At 45.0% G+C, this 18,088-nt stretch overlaps 1 protein-coding gene across 1 annotated transcript in view; it reads left to right on the top strand.

Moving 5' to 3' along the window:
* Positions 1-17,734, top strand: part of KIAA1210 (KIAA1210 ortholog) — a 59,206-nt gene extending 41,472 nt beyond the window's left edge. The window contains exons 7-12 of the mRNA XM_074359249.1: positions 3,458-3,652; positions 6,031-6,139; positions 7,794-11,540; positions 12,548-12,711; positions 14,134-14,239; positions 15,663-17,734. Coding sequence (XP_074215350.1) covers positions 3,458-3,652; positions 6,031-6,139; positions 7,794-11,540; positions 12,548-12,711; positions 14,134-14,239; positions 15,663-15,835 — 4,494 coding nt within the window. The 3' untranslated portion in view covers positions 15,836-17,734. The remainder of the gene's footprint in view (positions 1-3,457; positions 3,653-6,030; positions 6,140-7,793; positions 11,541-12,547; positions 12,712-14,133; positions 14,240-15,662) is intronic.
* Positions 17,735-18,088: the final 354 nt, after the last annotated feature.

Below are 18,088 nucleotides of genomic sequence, written 5' to 3'. Positions count from 1 at the left end.
GTGAAAACCCTGACACCATACAGCAGACAAAGAAGCTATCAAAAGGATGACCAAACAATGCATTTTTCACTGAACTATTTTGTACTGGGTCTAGAAACTTGACAGAAAGGTGAAAAGGAACTAAAATGTGTTTTAATTGTCCAAAGAGCAACCTTTCTCCCATTAACAGCAAAAGACTATCCAACACCCCTCCCAACCAGTGCTGAAGGATTCCTTACCCTGGCCCGAGGCCCAGCCCAGGTTCCTTCCCCAGGAAGATTCTGGGTTAGTAGGCGCTAGGCCTGGCACATCTCCCATATGTTGAGGCAAAAGGAGTTCATTTCACTCCAGCTGTTAATCAGAAGCTCTCTGTGCTACCCCCACTTGAAAACACAGGAGAAGGAATGAAACCATCTTGGCCTTCCTGAATAACTTGCACATTGGGTACTGAGAGGGTATGTTGGCTCTCAGAGTGCAGGGTGGGAGGAGTGGGGTTGCAGGAGGGGAGGGAAAGGAAAAGGAGAGAAAGGAGTCCCATTTCCTGCTTTTGCTTTTCTTTTGGAAACCTGCCAGGAAGGTTTTTGGTTTGCTTTTCCTGTGTAGCTCATAAAATCCTGTGGTTGGCTCCAGTGGTAGCTTTTCTAGGTTTCTCCTGACCAATATGGCTGTGGGAAAAGGTAGAGCCTAAGAAGGAACCCCACTTCCCAGAGGGAGCCCAGATATTGCTGGCTCCTGTTCTGAGGCAACTGATGTGGTTATTTAGGAACTTGCTATGCTTCTGCTTGAAAATAGGAGCCTTTCTCTTCATGCTGGAGGACTAGGCAGTGTTTCACAACCCTGGCCCCCAGAAGACTCACTTGGAGAGCCTGTTGAGCCTTGTCTAAGGCCCCTTTCCTGACAGTCTTGATGTGTCTTTAAATGTGCTTTTTCAACACTCACTCCAGGTGATTCTGATGCTAGGGGTAGGGGTTCCCAGACCATACTTTGAGAAACACTGCCCAACATTCCAGAGAGTTTATTTGAATAGTTTATTTAATTCACTGGTGAGTTTAAGGGAAGTTGTAAAATATATACATACTCTATATCCAGACGACATCCTCTAAACCCAACAGCAGAGACCATTATTAAGTTTGATGGACTCCTTGCTTAGGCTGTGACTGGGAACAGATAAGCTCTCTCCTGCACACACTCACTCTTGAAATTGCCAGAACTTTGCTGAAACTGATTTCTCTGAATGGGTTTTACTAAATAATGCTTTTTTCTATAGTGATTTTGCCACAAGGTTTGGGATGACAACTGAATTGAAAGTGTTTCTTTACTAAAGGTGTATTTACTTGCTAAATAGGCATCATAGGTTAGTTTTCAGGCAAAGCAGGTTGCATGGTATCCTTTTAGAGTTTCTAGATCCACAGACCTTCTAGACTTTTTCCACTTACCTTTGGTTGGAGCTAGTGAGGCCTCAGAAAGAATAACTAAAATGATACAGAGAACAGAGGAGCTTTCTCTGATGACTTCTCAGAAAGCAATATCTGGTAGGAGCTCTTAACATGATTAATCCACCAGTTCAACAAACATTTATTGAGCAACTACTATGTTCCAAGCACAGTTCTAGGTGTTAGGAATACAGTAGTAAATAAAACAGATGAAAACTCTTCTTCATGGAGTTTATATTTGTAGTGGGAGCTGTGAGATGGACAACAGACAAGATAAATAAGCAAAATATACCGTATGTTAGACAGTGATCAAAAGTACCAAGGAGAAAAACCCAGCACAAGCACATGGGGATTATGCAGTGTCAGGGTAGAAGGCTAAGATTTCAAATAGGTTGTGTCACTGTGAAGGTGGCTTTTGTATCAAGACCCCAAGGAAGTGAGGGAGCTAGCCACATGGAAATGGGGGAAGAGCATGGCCAGCAGAGGGGACAGCAAGTGCAAATGCCTTGAAGGAAGAGCATGCATAGGATGTTTGAGGAACAGCAAACCAGCAGTGGTTTGGGAACAGAAAGTGGTAAGAGACATGGCCGGAGAGGCAGTGCGGAGACAGACCGTGTGAAGTTAGTGGGAGCATAGATGCGGCCATCCAGTCTCAAAAGACCAGAACTATATATAAGACCACACCGAAGCATAAAAAAATTTCAGAACAATAAAACAAGAGACATTACTCTGTATACTGAGTATCATAATTCCAAGAGATAACACAAGCTAAATATAAAGTATCAGGAAGAGGTGTTGTATACATTCCTGGATGACAGTTGCATAAAGAAGTTAGGAAAGGCTTGGGACCACTCCAGTTTTGTGTGATTGACCCCACAAAAGATAACTGTAGCATTCCACTCCCTTTCCTAGAATCAACAACAGAATGGTGGGTTGGATGTATCATCAGCCCGACCCACTAGTTGTGTTAAGTCCCCAGGCATTGGAATCACAGGCCATAAAAGAATCATATTTGGAGCCAAGATAGTAGCTAAGGTTATCACTGGATCAACATACAATGGTGGTGGGGAAATGTGAAGGGATGTGAAAGCTGAAAATACCAAAGGGGTCCCTGGTGCTGTGTCAAGCTGGTTTGGAAAGAACTAGTGAGCAAACACACATGGAAACTGTCTACCTGCTAAACTGCATCATTTGCCACCGGTGTCCAGGAGAGAGATGGCTCATTGCCTGGCCTTCAAAGGGGCTTCTGCTAACACAAATACCCGGAACTTCTTAGGAGGGAGAGGTGCTCTGGAGTGTCTCTTTGAGGTGTGGAAAACACTGTGTCAAGAAGCCCAAGGGAGACCATTTTGAAGCTCCTACAGAGGAAGCCAGCTAGGAGCCCCAGGACCAGATAGTTTGGAAAGGTGGAGGCCAGTCGTAATGGGGACAAGGTGACAGGCTTCATTCCCACCCTGTTGGTGGTGAGAGCATTCCTCCAGGTGCTTCCATCAGCCTCGCACCCATGAACAGTAAACAGAAGCAAAGGTCTGCTAGAAAGTGTGCTGTCTCTGCAAATGCAGCTTTCAGACAAGCCCTCTTCCAACCTGGTTTTCTTGTCTCCACCAGGCACTCCTGTGGAGAAATCCCAGAACCCTGATGGTTTTACTGACATAGACTGTGCCTCTCACCCCAGTCAGCCCCTTCTGTTAATAAAAGGGGGGTACAGGACAAAAGAACATGCAAACTCTTTGACCTTGTAAACTCTACGAAATGGTTGGGTTCCTGTCCTGAGGATGAAGGGAAGCTCCTGAATGCTTGGTAAGCCAGGGAGCAACCTGAACTTCTTGTTTCTCATTTTCATCTGCAAGGGAACCAGCAGAAAGTGCGCACCTTGCCTCTAATGAGCCTACTGACCAGAAGTGTGAGTGCAGCTGTAGGCAAAAGGGACAGTAATTCAGGAAGGAGTTCTCTAGGAATTCTTCTTCAGCCAGAGGAATTTCTAACTTTTGAGACCAATGCCAGCATACAGAGCTGACTCCCTTCTTTTCTCCTACTCTTTCCAGAGATCCTTTCGGCCCTCACCTGGACCTGTTCACTCACAGTCCTTGAACACGATTGCCAGGCTCCCCTCTTCCAGCAGCACCCGGGTGCCTGTTGGTTTCAGCACCCCAGCCAACACCCAAGGCTGTTTGGATTCTTCGGCTGCTCGACACAAGATGGCTTTAAACCCCCGGAAACAAAAGAAGAAGAGCTTTCAGGTGACTATAAGTCCTCCAAGAGGCCTGGGGACAAACTCCTATATAAGAAAAGAAGAGTTCCAACCTTTGCAGACTGCTCCTAGGGATGTGGTATGGTTTGGGGGATCCAGACCCTAAGTAGGGCTGGTAAAGTCAAGGGTGCTGTCCCAGGCTTGACACCTTCAGAGAGGTGAGCAAACTTGCATCTAGTGAGTGGGATGTAGTATCCAGGTGGAACTTCCATAAAAGGGACTGAAGAAATGAGAAACAGTGACCTAACCCCCCAAGAAACTGCTTATTGGCTTAGCATCTGGGAATTCACTCAGCCCTCTTTGTAGAAGATATCCAATCATAGTCCAGATTAGCATTCTTTTAATTATTAATCAGATAAGACCCATGAGATACAAATTGTAGCACTCCCACTTATTTGGAGGTCAGGCTTCCAGCAACTCCAAGCATTCAGAGATCCAAAGTCTCTCGGAGTCATGTAGATGTCACAAAGTTCTGTCACATGACTTTCTAGCACACTTAGGTGAGCCAGTTATGTTTAAAACGTGGCCACAGATCATACTGCGATCTGATAGCAAAGAGAAGTGATGGTTGATAGGGGAGAGAAATGACAGAAACAATCTGGGGCCACTTAGTATGGGGAGCATGAACCTTGCTGACCTCAGTAAGTCCCTCAGGGCCACACTGCATCATTGTCCAATGTAATAGGTCATGTTCATTATTCATCCAAATCATCAAGAAAAGTTGAACGAGATTCGCCAATCTCTGTTTAGGAAGATAGGGGAGTAATGTCTTTGGAAAAGATTTTTACTGAAAGCTGAGAATTCAAAGATACTGGTATTTAAAAGATGTGTCAGCGAGCTAGAAGATTCACTTCGGTCCAAACAATTCCTCCGTGACTCTGGGCCATAGTAAAGGGCTGTAAATCAGAGCTAGAAGAGATGAAAAGTTTTTGTAGTTACAAGCATTTTACAGGGAAGGATATTAAAGCACAAATAGTTGCCGAATTTCAGAAACTCTGGTAGTGGCAGAGCTTGGACCAGAACCCAGTCTTCCGACTTCCAGCCCAGGACTCTTCAGGCCACCATGTTGCCCTGAGCTTAGACATCACAATTTGGCTTTAGAAAGAGAACAAAGTACACACTGAAAGAACAATTGACAGGGTGGCAGGCCTAGGAGGGCCTTCTGGTGGCCCTGAGAGAATCTCCTTGGTTCAGTGTCAAGCAGAGGGTGATCAATTACTATGTGCTAGACCGTGTAAATGCATTATCACCTGGACACCTCGCCACAAATGTGGGATGCAGGGAATGTTGGTGAAGGGAAACTTAGTGTGACCCTTCTGACTTTCTTCCTTCTGCACAGCCTAATTGAGGAAAGGCCTGGGTAGCACTCTCTAACAAGGCTGAGACATCTACTTCTTCCTTGTGACTCTCTCCCTGACACATGGATGAATATGAGTCTAGGATCATTTATGACCCAGAGGCTGCTGCCACTTGCTTCCTGCTTTGGAATTTCTTAGGTCTGCAAGTCCCCCGGAGGTTTCTCCTTATCCCTAATTTATAGACATGGACAGAAAGATTTAGAGAATAACTTGTGCAACATCACACAGAGAGTAAATGATGGAGCAGAGATCTGATCCCACGTCTCTCTGCCCTCATTCACTCAAAAGTAAATAATTTTGAGCTGAGTCTGTTTACACAGGCACTTCATGTGGGAACCTAAAGAGTTGCATGTCTGTCTTTAGATGCATATCATAAAGACTTACACAAAGCAAATTCTGGACCCTGTTCAGTGTAGTGCTCCTCTGACATTTCCACAGCTGCACTGTCATTATCTGAAAACCTTGATTATACTAAACCAATTTTAACCCCTTCAGTGTAAGGGCTGAACCCTTCATCTTTTTCTCTCTTCTTTCTCAACCAAACCCCAATCTTTTTTCTCCTTTTGAGCTAGAAAGACATAATTCATGCTTTCACTCTGAAAAGAAGCCTATCAGGATTTGAATGTGGTTCCCAGGACTGGTGAAGCAAACTTGGGAATTCCAGTGTTGACAAGAGTACGATTGTTGTCAGACCCAACAACCCCATTTTCATATGTATGGCTTTGCAGTGTGGGTCAGTGGTTTCCAGGGTGTTTTTGAGAGTTCCCTGCAGTGTATCACTCAGAGATCAGAAATGTCACATCTAGTGAACCACTTCCAATAGGAAAATGATCACCAGGGTCTGGATACCATTGGAAATAATTTCCATCATTAACAGTGTTGTTATGCTCCCAACAGAGCCATTTGGATAGCAAGGACTTTTCCCCTGATGCTTTTTCCTTTGGCAGCTATACAGGGGTTGAGGAAGAGCACTTCAGTCTGATTCAAGCTCTTTCTTTCCCTCTCTTAGGTGAAACCAAAGCAAGAGGAGTCAAGCCTTCCACTGGTTTCTGAAGAAGAGAAGAGTACAACCAGACCAAAAGAAGCTGACCAAAGGAGGCCGAAAAGAGACAGTGCAGGTTGGAACATCTTCACCCTCACCCAGAAACATGTACTACAAGCTTAGTGCCACAGTTCCATGTAACAGGGGCTATATAAAGAGAATTGCCCAGGCCTGCTGTCCTTGGTCCTCAGAGGGCTTTCAATTTAAGATACATACTAATAAGGTCCAAGTTTCTCCATCTAAACTGCCCAATTAATACAGTTGCCATTTGTGTGAGATTTAGGTAAAGGGTCATACCTGGATTCCTATTTTATCTAAATGAATTTCCAACCAGAGAGGTGATTTATGGTTATTTGTTTGTAAGTTTGTTTAATCCTAAGTCTAACGTACCTGCTGAGTTCCTCAGTGAGCCCAGGTGTCTGAGTGCAGCCAGTGATTTCCTCTTCAGCATCCCCCCTCAGCAACAAAACCAGACAATAAAAACAGAATTGGCGAAAAAAAAATCCTGGTTTTTTAAAGTTGCTTTTCTCTTCCAGTAGAGAAAAAAAGGTCTTCTGTTAACAGTGAGACCAGTTCCCATATCCATGGGCAGAGAGGGCTTGGGCAGCTGCAGACAGATGTCCTTGGCAGCCAACACCCCAAACAACAAATACCACTGGAGTGAAAAGTCTGTGTGTTTGTGTGTGTGTTTACGTGGATGTTGGCTCCAGTTGATGGCAACTGAATTTTGAGCAATACTTGATCAAACAAGATTCCTGTTCTACAAATTAAGTCAAACAGTTATTTCATATTTTTGCCGCAAAGGATTTCACACGTGGGTTCAAAGACAGGATAGCCCTGAAGACATTCTCCTATCAAAACTAATAAAACCATGAAACTCTTCTGCGTAACAACAAAAAGAAAGAAATTAAATGAGTAATTTCTTTTACTTTCTTTTTACCCTTTTTTCATATTTATTTTTAATAGCATTCCCTTTTACACACAGAGATTAAAACATTCATTGTCTGTGGGGTCAGATACTTTTGTTTTCCATATAATGGAAGTGGTTTGGAATGAACCTCCAGGTTCGGTGCTATTTGCTGGATGTGAAACCACTAGATGGAGCTAAGGATCAGTTGATGATGAGGGAGAGGAGGAAGTGAGGGCCCTCCCACCTGGGGATCAAACTTGGGTTCCTTAGTAAAAGTGCTAGAGAGGAGAGGAGCAAAGTGTAGAACTGCTGCCTTGTGCTTGATCTGAAGCCTGTGGACCAATGCACTCTTCCAAGATTGCTTTGCATGCATTTTACATCAGATTACTTTGCTACAAGAGAGTTGAAAGCAGAAGAAATGAAGAGCCATAATCCCACCTCCCATAACCCCTGTTGACTACTAAGTAGAAAGTAAAAGTTCCCTTCGCCCTGCCCCAGTTTCCTAAAAGGTAATCATTGTTACAAGTTCAAAAAATGGCCTTTTGAAGTGTCTCACACCTAATGGTGGAACAGACTGTTGATATAATGGTGATGGGCCAACCTTGGAATCAGTTCATAAAACAGGATTTCACTTTGATTTAAAAATTTCCAACTGCAGAAGGCTAATAGTGACCAAGTTGCTCTCTGTCTTCAGAATAGCTACTTCTTTGTACTAGGGAATTCAATGGCAAGTAGGTACCTAGCGGGCCAGGGCAGAGTATTCTTATTTTAGGAAATCAAAAGGACACACTTTCCCTTTCCTTATTTCTATTTGGTACAGGTCCCTCAAGCCAGAAACAGAGCAACAGAGCTGAGATTTATGAAAAGAAGACAACAGATCAGGCTGCAAACAAAGATGCCGCTGGGAGTCAGAGCTACCCACTTTCCCCAGTATACGGAAGGCGACGTGGAAGAAGAGGATTAAGTACTTTGGGGACGAATGAGCGTGGATCCAGAAGAAGAAGCTTTAAACAATCCAGTAGAGCCCTTGGCCTAGGTGACAGAGCTGGGTCCCCACCTGCTGATAAGACCTCCAGGGACAGCCCTTTCTGGCATCTGCCCTTGGAGAAGCAAGTTGTAGAGCAACGCACAACTCCACAAACAGAAAGTGCCGCGCCGCTGGAGCTGTTTTCAGATAAAAACGACGTGGGAAGGAGAAATGCCGGTGTAGACTTTGATGCCAGAAAAGCATCAGCATCACAGTCAATACCTGAAGACCTGCAAGAGTCCATGGTCACTGGTCTCTCACCATACCATGAAGATGGGGCTGCTGGAGCCAAGAAGACGGAAGCCAGAGCTGCTCTCTCACCAGTGGTAGAAAACCTTTCCACAACCCAAGATGTCATTTTCTCAGTGCCAGTGAAGGATCAGGTGTTTATGGACCCTTCTGACATCCAGTCAGAAGAGGAAGGAGCTTCCAGCTTTGATCGGAAGAGTGTCCGATTTAAAGTGAAGTCAGCTCAAAATCCCTGCAGAGAAAAGCCTCCTGGCAATGTTCTCCAGGCCTTCACAGCCAGCGTTTCAGGTACAGTGAGTGCTTTGGCAGACAGAGGCTCTTCTGCAGAGGGGAAGCCTCCCAGAAGCTTTTCCCGGTCCTTAGGGAAGCCGAGGCCTGAAGCAGTCGCCTCAGGTTCAGAGAGTACTTCCGAGGCAGGGAGTGGTGCTGAGCAGCGGCGGGCGCGCGGATACTCTTCCCAGCCCTCGGGGAAGTCCAAAAAGGGACAAGAAGTCTCCCCAGAATCAGAAAGCTCAGCTGTGGAGCTGAGCGGTGCTGAGCAGCGGCGGGCACCCAGGTATTCTTCCCGGTCCTTGGGGAAGCCCGAAGCTGAAGCTGGCTTCTCCGATTCAGAGAGCGCTTCGGAGGAGGGGAGTGGTTCTGCGCAGCGGCCGGCTCCCAGACACTCTTTCCCGTCCTTGAGGAAGTCCAAAGGTGGCCAAGAAGTCTTCGCAGAATCAAGTTTTGTCGAGCACATGAGCAGTTCTGATGAGCAGCTGGCTCCCAGGTGCGCTCCCCAGGCTTTGGGGGAGTCTGAGGATGACCCCTCCACAGGATCAAGTAGCTATGTTGAAAAGTACAACAGTGCTGAGGACTGGAGCAGCTCTGAGGAAGATCTGCCTCCCAGGTGCCCTTCCCAGGCCTTGGGGAGGCCCAAAGACCAAGAAGAAGTCTCCTCGGTTTCAAAGAATGCACCTGAAGTGTCGGGTGTTTCTGTGGAGCAGATGCCTCCCAGGCGCCCATTCCAGTCCTGGGTGAGCCCTAAATTACAGCAACAAGCCTCTGCGGGTCCAAAGAGCGCTGCCGGGGAGTGGGACATTTCTGTGGAGCCGCTGCCTCCCAGAGTGCCTTCCAAGCGCCTGATGAGGCTGAAAGTTGAGCAACCGGTCTCTGCAGGTCCAGAAGTTACTACTACTAGTGAAAGGATCACTTCCGTGGAGCTGCTGCCTTCAAGACATCCTTCTCATCCCCCAACGAAACCAATAGCTGAGCAAGACATCTCTGCCTGTCCAGAGAGCACAGCTGTGGAGGGGAACATGTCTAGGGAGCTGCTGCCTCCCAGACGTCCCTCCCAGGCTCTGGTGAGACCAGTCGTGGAGCACCAATTCTCCTCGGGTGCGGAAAGTGCCATGGTTGAGAAGAGCATTTCTACGGAGCTGCTGCTTCCCAGACATCATTCTCAGCCCCTGATGAGACCTCTAGCCCAGCAACACGTCTCTGCAGGTCCAGAGAGTGCTGTGGCAGAAGGGAGCATTTCTAGGGAGCCTCTGCCTTCTAAAGTTCTTGCCCAGCCCTTGATGAATGCTAAAGCTGAACACAATGTATTTTCAGATTTGGAGGGTGTTTCTGCTGAGCAGATTATTCCAGTGGAGACACTGCTCCCCAAGTATTCTCCCCAGTCCTTGACAAATCCTCAAGCCCAGAAAATCTTCTCAAAGAACACTGCTGTAGAGGAGGGCATGTTCGGGGAGCTGCTGCCTCCCAGACACAGCTTCCAGCAGTCCTGGGTGAGCCCCAAATTTGAGCAACAAGCCTCTGCGGGTCCAGAGAGCGCTGCCATGGAGTGGGGCATTTCTATGGAGCCACTGCCTCCCAGAGTCCCTTCCCAGCCCCTGGCGAGGCCAGTAGTCAAACAAGCAATCTCTGCAGGTCCAGAGAGTGTTCCTTCTACCGAGCTGCCGCTTGCCAAACATTCCTGGTCCATTGTGAGGCGTAAAGTCCGGCAGATGTCAAGTTTGGAGAGCGCTGCTGTCGAGGTGGGCATTTCTGGGAGGCCACTGCCCCCTAGACATCCTGCCCAGGTGGCAAAAAAGTCTAAAATTCAGGAAATGTCCTCACGTCTAGAGAGCAGTACTGGTGAAGAAGACACATCTAAGAAAATGGTGCTTTCCAAGCGTCCCTCCCAGTCGTTTGTCAAGTTTATGGCCCAGCAAATCTTTTCAGAGAGTCCTGCTGTTGAGGAGGGAAATTATGTGGATCCTCTGTTTTCAAATCCACCTTCCAAATCTATGTTGAGGCCAAAAGTCGAGCACCAAGTTTTCTCAGGCTGGGAGAGTGCTGATACCGAGGGAGGCAGTTCTTCCAAGCTGCTGCCTATGAAAAGCCCTCTGGAGGGCTTGAGGAGGCCAGAAGGCTCGCAAGAGGTTTTTGCCCATTCAGAGAGTGGTCATGTGAAGTGGAGCAGTTCTAAGGACCAGCAGCCTCCCAGACACCTTGCCCCGACTTTGGGGAAGCTGGAGTACCAGCAAGAAATCTCCTCGGCATCTGAGCGCTCTCGTGGAGAATGGAGGAGTTCCGAAGAGCAGCTGCCTTGCAGACGCCCCTTCCAAGCTGAGGATGAGGCTGAATTTCAGCCACAGACTTTCTCGACAGGCCCAGTGAGTGCACCTGCGGAGGGAAGAGGTTCGGAGGAGCGCCTGCCTCCCAGACACACCTTTCAGGCTCTTGCAGACCCTGAGTATCAGCAACAGGTTTATTCAAGTTCTGTGAGTGCTGCTGCTGAGGAAACCATTTCTGAGAGCAAGCCTAGCTGCTGGTCCCTACCGAGGGACCCCACTTCTCCAAACAAAACCAAGAAACGCAGCCAAAGCTCCGAAAACCTCATTAAGAACACCCCGACTCCTGCTACCAAACCTGTGAAGTTCACCGTCACTCCTGCCTGGCAAGCATCCATTTCTGAAGGCACTTATTCTAAGGAGGAAGCTCTTGGGAGTGGTGCTCAAAATAACAGCCATTCAAATTCACCCACCAATGGGGCTGACGTTGAAAATCTTTTTGGAGTCCGACTGAGAAGAACCTCTTCCTCACAAAAGGGTAAGAGTGGGAAACAAGATTTTACCAAGCATCCTTCACACTCCTTGGGCCCAATTTCATCTTCCATAGGTAGAGGACAGCAAATCAGAAGAAGGGCTTCCACAGGGCTCCTGGGCAGCGCACAGAGCCTCCCCACAGCATCTAACTTTGCAGAGAGGCTACAGAGGAGGCCCAAATCTGAAAGCATGGGCAAGAAGCAACCTGCTTACAGGACCCCAGGTGAGACTTTATCTTTCCAGATGGCAAACAGGTACCAAGTGGTGGGAAGAACTGGAAAACAAAGTCTTGACTAGGAGGAAGTCTGCTCTAGCTTTGCTTGCTCAGTTGTTGCTTTGATAAGGCTGACTTGTGGACCTAGGGGCAGAATCATGCCCCATTCTAGATTAATGGATTTGGAGATGGTTCATTTTGAGTCCTCTGTTCCTCAAGGTGGTCCCCTCTGGACATTTGTCCACATTCTGTAATAGACACGTGACCATCTCCCCATCCCCCAATCTCTGTACACCTTACATGTAGATGGGATTTTATGCTTTTCTCAAAATACGTTTCTTTACATATCTTAGGTGCCCCTCAACACCGTGTGTATTTTTAAAACCAACTCATTAATAAGCACTATGTTCAGGCTCTCAGCTTGAAATCTTAATTTATTGTAAATGTTTTGTACTTCCACAGCTTCTTCACTCACCTGAAATGTCTAAGAATCCAGAGCTAGGTGATATTTTGAGCATTTATCTCTCTCAAAGCCTTTGTACCTTCAGGCTCACCATCACATAGTCTTGTACACACCTATAACCACACCCATGTAACCACACACTTGCATTAGGGACCATGAGGTAACAAATACAGTAAGATTTTCCTTGGAGTTAAGAGAAATGACATCAGTGAATTCAGCGTCTGGCCTCGTAGGAATTTTCCCAGCGCATCTAGCAACCGCTGTCCTACCCTGAACTGGAGATAGGAAGAGGGATGGACAAGGGAGGGAAAGGGACCAGTAAGAGGACGGTTTGCAAACTTTGAAGTACAGCTTCTTATCTACTCAAGGAACTCCTGCCTTGCCAAATTGTAGGGAGGGTACAAAAGAAGGAGGCCCTTCTCTATGTGTTATATGTTTATTTTCATTTGGCAATTAACAAGGGTCCCATTTGGGACCTTATTGTGGGTAGGCCCCAGTCAGTCTCAAGACCCTGCCTGCCTCGCTTCAGTTCTAACTTTCATTCCTTTCACAGGAAAAGCTCCTGGTCAACAGTCAGATTGTGCCACCTCAGAGCCAGCTTGGATAACCATGGTGAAGCAGAAGCAGGGGAGTTTCCAGGCCAACATTCCTGCAAAAGAGCCCAAAACCAAGAATAGAGCTGGAGCCAAGCCTGAGACTAAGGAGCCTAGATATTGGGTAGGACCTGGGGCAGCCCACAAAACACTCCAAAAGGTTGCTGGAGCCAACTGACTAAGATTGTATTGGGAACTTTGCTAGAGATGCAGCTCCCCACCTCTTTGAATACGTTAATCATACATTAATCTGGGGACTCTTCAGGGGAAAAGACTTGCTTTGTACTCATAGAAATGTGCTCCGCTTTATGCACTTTAAAGGATTTGTAAAAAGTGATGAATATGAGAAGATTCTGTAAATCAAGTCCTGTCCTAAGGAATTCCATGAAATTGGTCTAGAAATAAGGAGTCATTGAAAAAAAACCCAAAGGTCACCACTGGGGTGAGAGTTGAGTAAATATCCTTACAGATATTTTATGCCTATAAATATGTACATGTATTTAAGAAAATATAAATGGAATTAAACTATACATACTATTTTTCATTTAACATTTCATTTCTGGACACACTTCCATATCAGTACATAATGGTTTACGTTTACGTAAGTTAAGGTAGTTTCATGTTTGGGTTTCCACATACTGATTTGGTTTGGTGTGGCACCCCCTATAAGTTAAGGGAAAAGCTATGTGATGAACAAGGCTAATGGTACCACGTGTGGACCAGGCATGATGGGATGATGTCTTGCTTCCAATGTCGCATTTGCAATGTCTTTGGAAGTGTCAGAATGAGAACCCTGCTTGTCAAAACTACAGAAAACTGACTCAAGAAAACATCAAATTTACGTATCAAAAGATATGTCTAAGTTCCTATACTTCTAAGTGCTTACTGAATTTGTTGTGGGATCATGTGAAAATCTAACTCTTTTCTTTAAAGATCTTTTCATTTTCATCATTAGTGTTTTTATGGGAGCAGGATCATACAGGGCAAAGTCCACCTTCATTAAAGCTTTTGTCAGGGGGACATATTTTAGGGTATATAAACTCATTGATTTAGACTAGTTGTGGAGAGGTTAATTTGAAAAGCTTAAGCTGTACAATTTTGAAAACACCTAGTTGTATCACTTTCTAATGCAAGTCAGATGTAAACAAGTTTTGTTACGTAGAAATCCATGAAAGTCACGTTAATTAACTGATAAGGTATTTGTAACCACCACATTCTGTTAGCTTGCTAAGTGCTGGTAAAGTGCTAGAGAAGAGGTTGTTGTCAAGTTAAATAATTCTCACGTTAACTTGTTTACACTATTTGTATGATTAGACAACCTTTTCTTCCAGCTCAGAAAGGTGATAAACTTGAACCAGCTTAGGTTTTGTGAACTGAAATTCTGAACCAAGGTGCTTTCTGTTTCTTTCTATCTCTCTATCTATCTCTTTCCTTTTGGTTAATGTTGAACTCATAATACCCAGGACAGGGCTTGTGATTTGAATAAGTAATTTGCTGTTTTCATGTCAGGACTTAACAACCTTTCTGTTTTCATTTTGTGTTAAAGAGAGCTGGCCTTGCAAATGAAAACCAATCAAGACGGATTTTCAGTTCCAATGTCAATAGACAGGAGAAAATGGTACGGATGAAGCTACCTACGTCTACCAAAGCAGGTAAAAAACACCCCCCACCCCCACCCCCCACCCCTCAAAATAGCCTGGGTAGAATGTTGTGAAACTTTTGCAGTTTCAAGCTCAGACAACATATGTCTCTTCCCCCAAATCAGCTTCATGTTTCTCTCATGGCTCTTCCATTAGATACAGATATCAGCTTGTTTTAGGAAAATCCGATTATTATGACTACTGTTAAGTCCAGTGTGTAACTTTCAAAGGGTCTTCCAGTCTTTACCTCATCTATGAAGCTGTATAGGCACAAAATTGTGATCACTCACTAGAACATTCTTAGGGCTGGTATTCAAGAGGAAAGAACCAAGTTACTTTTTTTTTAGTTCATAGCAAAGCAGCATTTTCTCACCTTCTACATTCCCAATGAATCTGTGGAAAATAAAGCACTGTAAAGACTCAGTGGTATTGAATTGTTTTTTTTAACCATTTAAAGGCTTGTTTCAGCCCCTCTGTATTCTGAGCAGGGGTATGAGAGGTGGGGGAATGTTGAAAGCTGAAAAAGCACTGCTGCGATAGAATAAGGTCTCATCAGTAGAGTTGTGTGCCAGAGGGATGTTTTCTCTTCCAGGAGGAGGAGCGGGTTGGGGGGAGGATGGATTTATATTGAGTCATCTTTGCCCTCTCTCTTAGTCTGCCTCATGAAGAAATTAAACTAGGAGTTTAGGAACCCACTGCGTGGCCATGAAATAGCAGCACTTGACCTGCTTATAGCTGTGAATCGTCTCATGTGCACTGTACTCCTGTCAAGTGGTTCTCAACTCTCATTGTATATTAGAATCACCTGATGAGCTTTTTTAAAATTACAGATCACCCTGGATCCGTTGCTAGAGATTCTAATTCAGTTAGTTCAAGAAATAGCATGTGCATTCATATTTTTAAAGAGAACCCTAGATGATTCTAATGTGTGGCCAGGGTTGAGAATCACTGGTTGACTCTAAGCCACTAAGTCCATCAACCATAAAGCCAGATGAGGGAAGGAGTAGTTGATATAATGTTATTTAGCATAGACTTTTACTGGGTGGATCTACTGAGTCATCAGTCATTTCATACAACATCATGGATTGGCAAAACAAAACAATATTACCTTATTTAAATTGAAAAAACTGAACAGATACGTTTCCCCTCTAGACTCAATTCAGAAGTGTAAGACAATCCAATAATAATCAACCAAAGATTGGCAGTTACAGCTGTAGGTATTTTCTCTCAGACCTTCCCATGTCCAGGTCCCTGTGGCCACAGCCGTATTGATGTTACCCCTTTCACATACCACCCTATGGCACTGCCTATGCACTGACTTTTAGAAGCCAGAGAAAACCTGAAAGGAGGAAAATTCTTATTGCATCCCATAAACATACCTCAGTATCTCTGGGGCTTCTTACTACTTGTGTGTTATTTACTGTGGTTCCAATAGGATTTGAAGATGATAAGATACTTCAAGTACATTCTATGAAGAAGGAAACCAGAAGGTCTTCCACTCTCCCAGTCACACTACAACAGCCGGTTGAGCCAGCTGAGCCAGTCTGGTTCTCCCTGGCCAAGAAGAAAGCCAAAGCATGGAGCCAGATGGCAGAAATCATTAAATAAATAGCTCCTGGGCGGAGTATCAGCATTTCAAATGATAATTGCCAATAGCTGTTATTAATGCCACATAGTGATTTATTTACTGTAACCATTTGTATTAAGCAAAGGAGCCTTAAAATGAAAATTAAAGCTAATAATTATCTGAATGAAACAAATGCCATGAATGTGTAACCTTCAGTACAGTCACTGCCAGCATCTGAAAACCAAGAATTTCTTCTGTGAAAACTATGTAAAATGTTTGCACTTCTGTCAAATTGAGAAGTCTTTAACTTTGGACAATGTGCTTTTAGAAGGGAGAAAGCTAAAACATTTTGTTGGAGCAACTAAGAGGTAGTCATTTCCCTTGATCAAGTAAATTCATTCTAATGGAAATGTCCAGATGATTTGGCCCAAGGATTGGCTTTTAGGTTCTATGAGCCTAGTTTGATGCTTCAGTTTTTTGGTTGCTGCTCCAAGCTTTGCAAAGCCCCTAAGAAGAGGTGGTAGAAGTGAAAATTCTGGGTGTCCAAGAAAATTTTTGCACAGCCAGTCCCCCAATCAGCCCACTGCCCTTTGAAACACCTTCTTTGTATCTGTGAGGGCCCCCAATGCCTACAATTTATACAGAGCTCTCTCTGCACCTGCCCTGTGTCAACCTGTCACAGGTCTGGCAGCAGTGAGCACCTTCCTATGAGGCAGACCATTCCTTGGGGATTCTCATACTCCTCTGGATGGTTAGTCCATCAGTGTTTGACCTTTTGCCCCAGTGCCACTGTGACCCTCTCCAGTTGCTCAGACATGTACTGCATGCCACATATATCCTGTTTTTTAACCTAAGACCCTGTTGAAATTCAAACTTCTACAGATGCTGAAAGCTGTGCTTTCAATCAGGCAGATGGGAAGCCTTCCGCAGAGGAAGTCTGGGGCCACTGGAGAGCTGTCTTATACGCTGGCTCCAGCCTTAAGATGGAGACCTCCACATAGTCCAGTTTCTTGTCACTTTCCCTCAGCAGCCTCTGTTTCACAAGATTTTACCCCAAAGCAAGACTGCAATTCTAAAGCCATAGAACAATTAACTTTCTGCTAACTGGAAGCCCAAGGTGATTGAATCAGCCTTTCCCTGCCCTCATTCCTAGGGGCACACACCCCAAAAGTCACTAAGCTGGACAGCCCTTGCCTCCCCAGTGAACCACTCACCCCAAGTCCTTTCCCTTTGTTCCATCCCCTAGACACACCAAGCACTAAGGGAGAGCTCCCTCTGATACCTGGGCAGTACCCAGCTCATTTGCTTAGGAAACCCAGAAGTGTCCTAGTATACCTTTTACTGTGTCTGTCTCTGTCACCTTGGGGCTACTTTGCTTAAACAGAAATGCAAACCTAGATATAACTGTGCCTTTAAATTCTGAGTAGGGTGCTGCCACATGCAAAAAAAGTTCAGCGAGGCTGTGAGGTGCCAGAGCTAATTTAAATCCTCGGTGCTTGGTTTTGCTGATGATGATATAATGTGATATTGTACAATCATATGCTGGATTTTATCTTTTCTCTATACTACATTTATTTTCCCTGATACTATATCTTTGCCTTTTTGATAATGCTAAGATTTTGATTGTTTGGGTTTGATTTCCTTTGTATTCTCATAGTGAACAGATCATTAAAGGTAGATGCCTTTTGCCTAGGTAGTCCTGGTAAATTAGCTGTTACACCTCCGATGCCCCTTTCCTCAGAGTGGACCACTATTAGGTTATTCTCACCCTAAGAACTCTCCATTAACAATTTCCTTTCCACCGTTAACAACAAAAATCTGTTTTAAGTAAAGAGGTTAAGTTTTTTTAACGCCTAGAGGCACATTCTGACAAGTTTTCAGCTTCTTTTAGCATTCTTGATTTCTGCTATATGCAAAGCAAATAAATTCAATAAAGCCTGTTCTGTAGTCTGACTCTGTCTGTCACATGAGGAGGGAAACTGAATACAGGGTTATTGACAACTTAGACCTGAGAGTTGTCAGAAAAGCTAAATGATTTTAAGAAGTTGTGCAAGGCATAAAGGCCCCCCTTTATGGAGGTGTGCCTGACCAAGCTAACGGCCTCGAGGTGGGTATTTGTATGAGGAAGAGACGGTATTGAAGAGAAGGTTTTCACGTGTATAAATATCTGGGGAGCAAATAGATGGGTGGGAGAAAGAATGCAGATGGGGATGAGCAGACAGGGAGGGCAAGGTGGTGGTTGTACTCCAGCCTGGCTCAGGGACTGGGTCTCAGTCTTACAGAAAGGCAGACTG

Source organism: Camelus bactrianus, chromosome X (assembly GCF_048773025.1).
Source record: "Camelus bactrianus isolate YW-2024 breed Bactrian camel chromosome X, ASM4877302v1, whole genome shotgun sequence".
Taxonomy (NCBI): domain Eukaryota; kingdom Metazoa; phylum Chordata; class Mammalia; order Artiodactyla; family Camelidae; genus Camelus; species Camelus bactrianus.
Note: the sequence above shows the minus strand (reverse complement) of the source record. Positions and strands in the feature narration are given on the sequence as shown.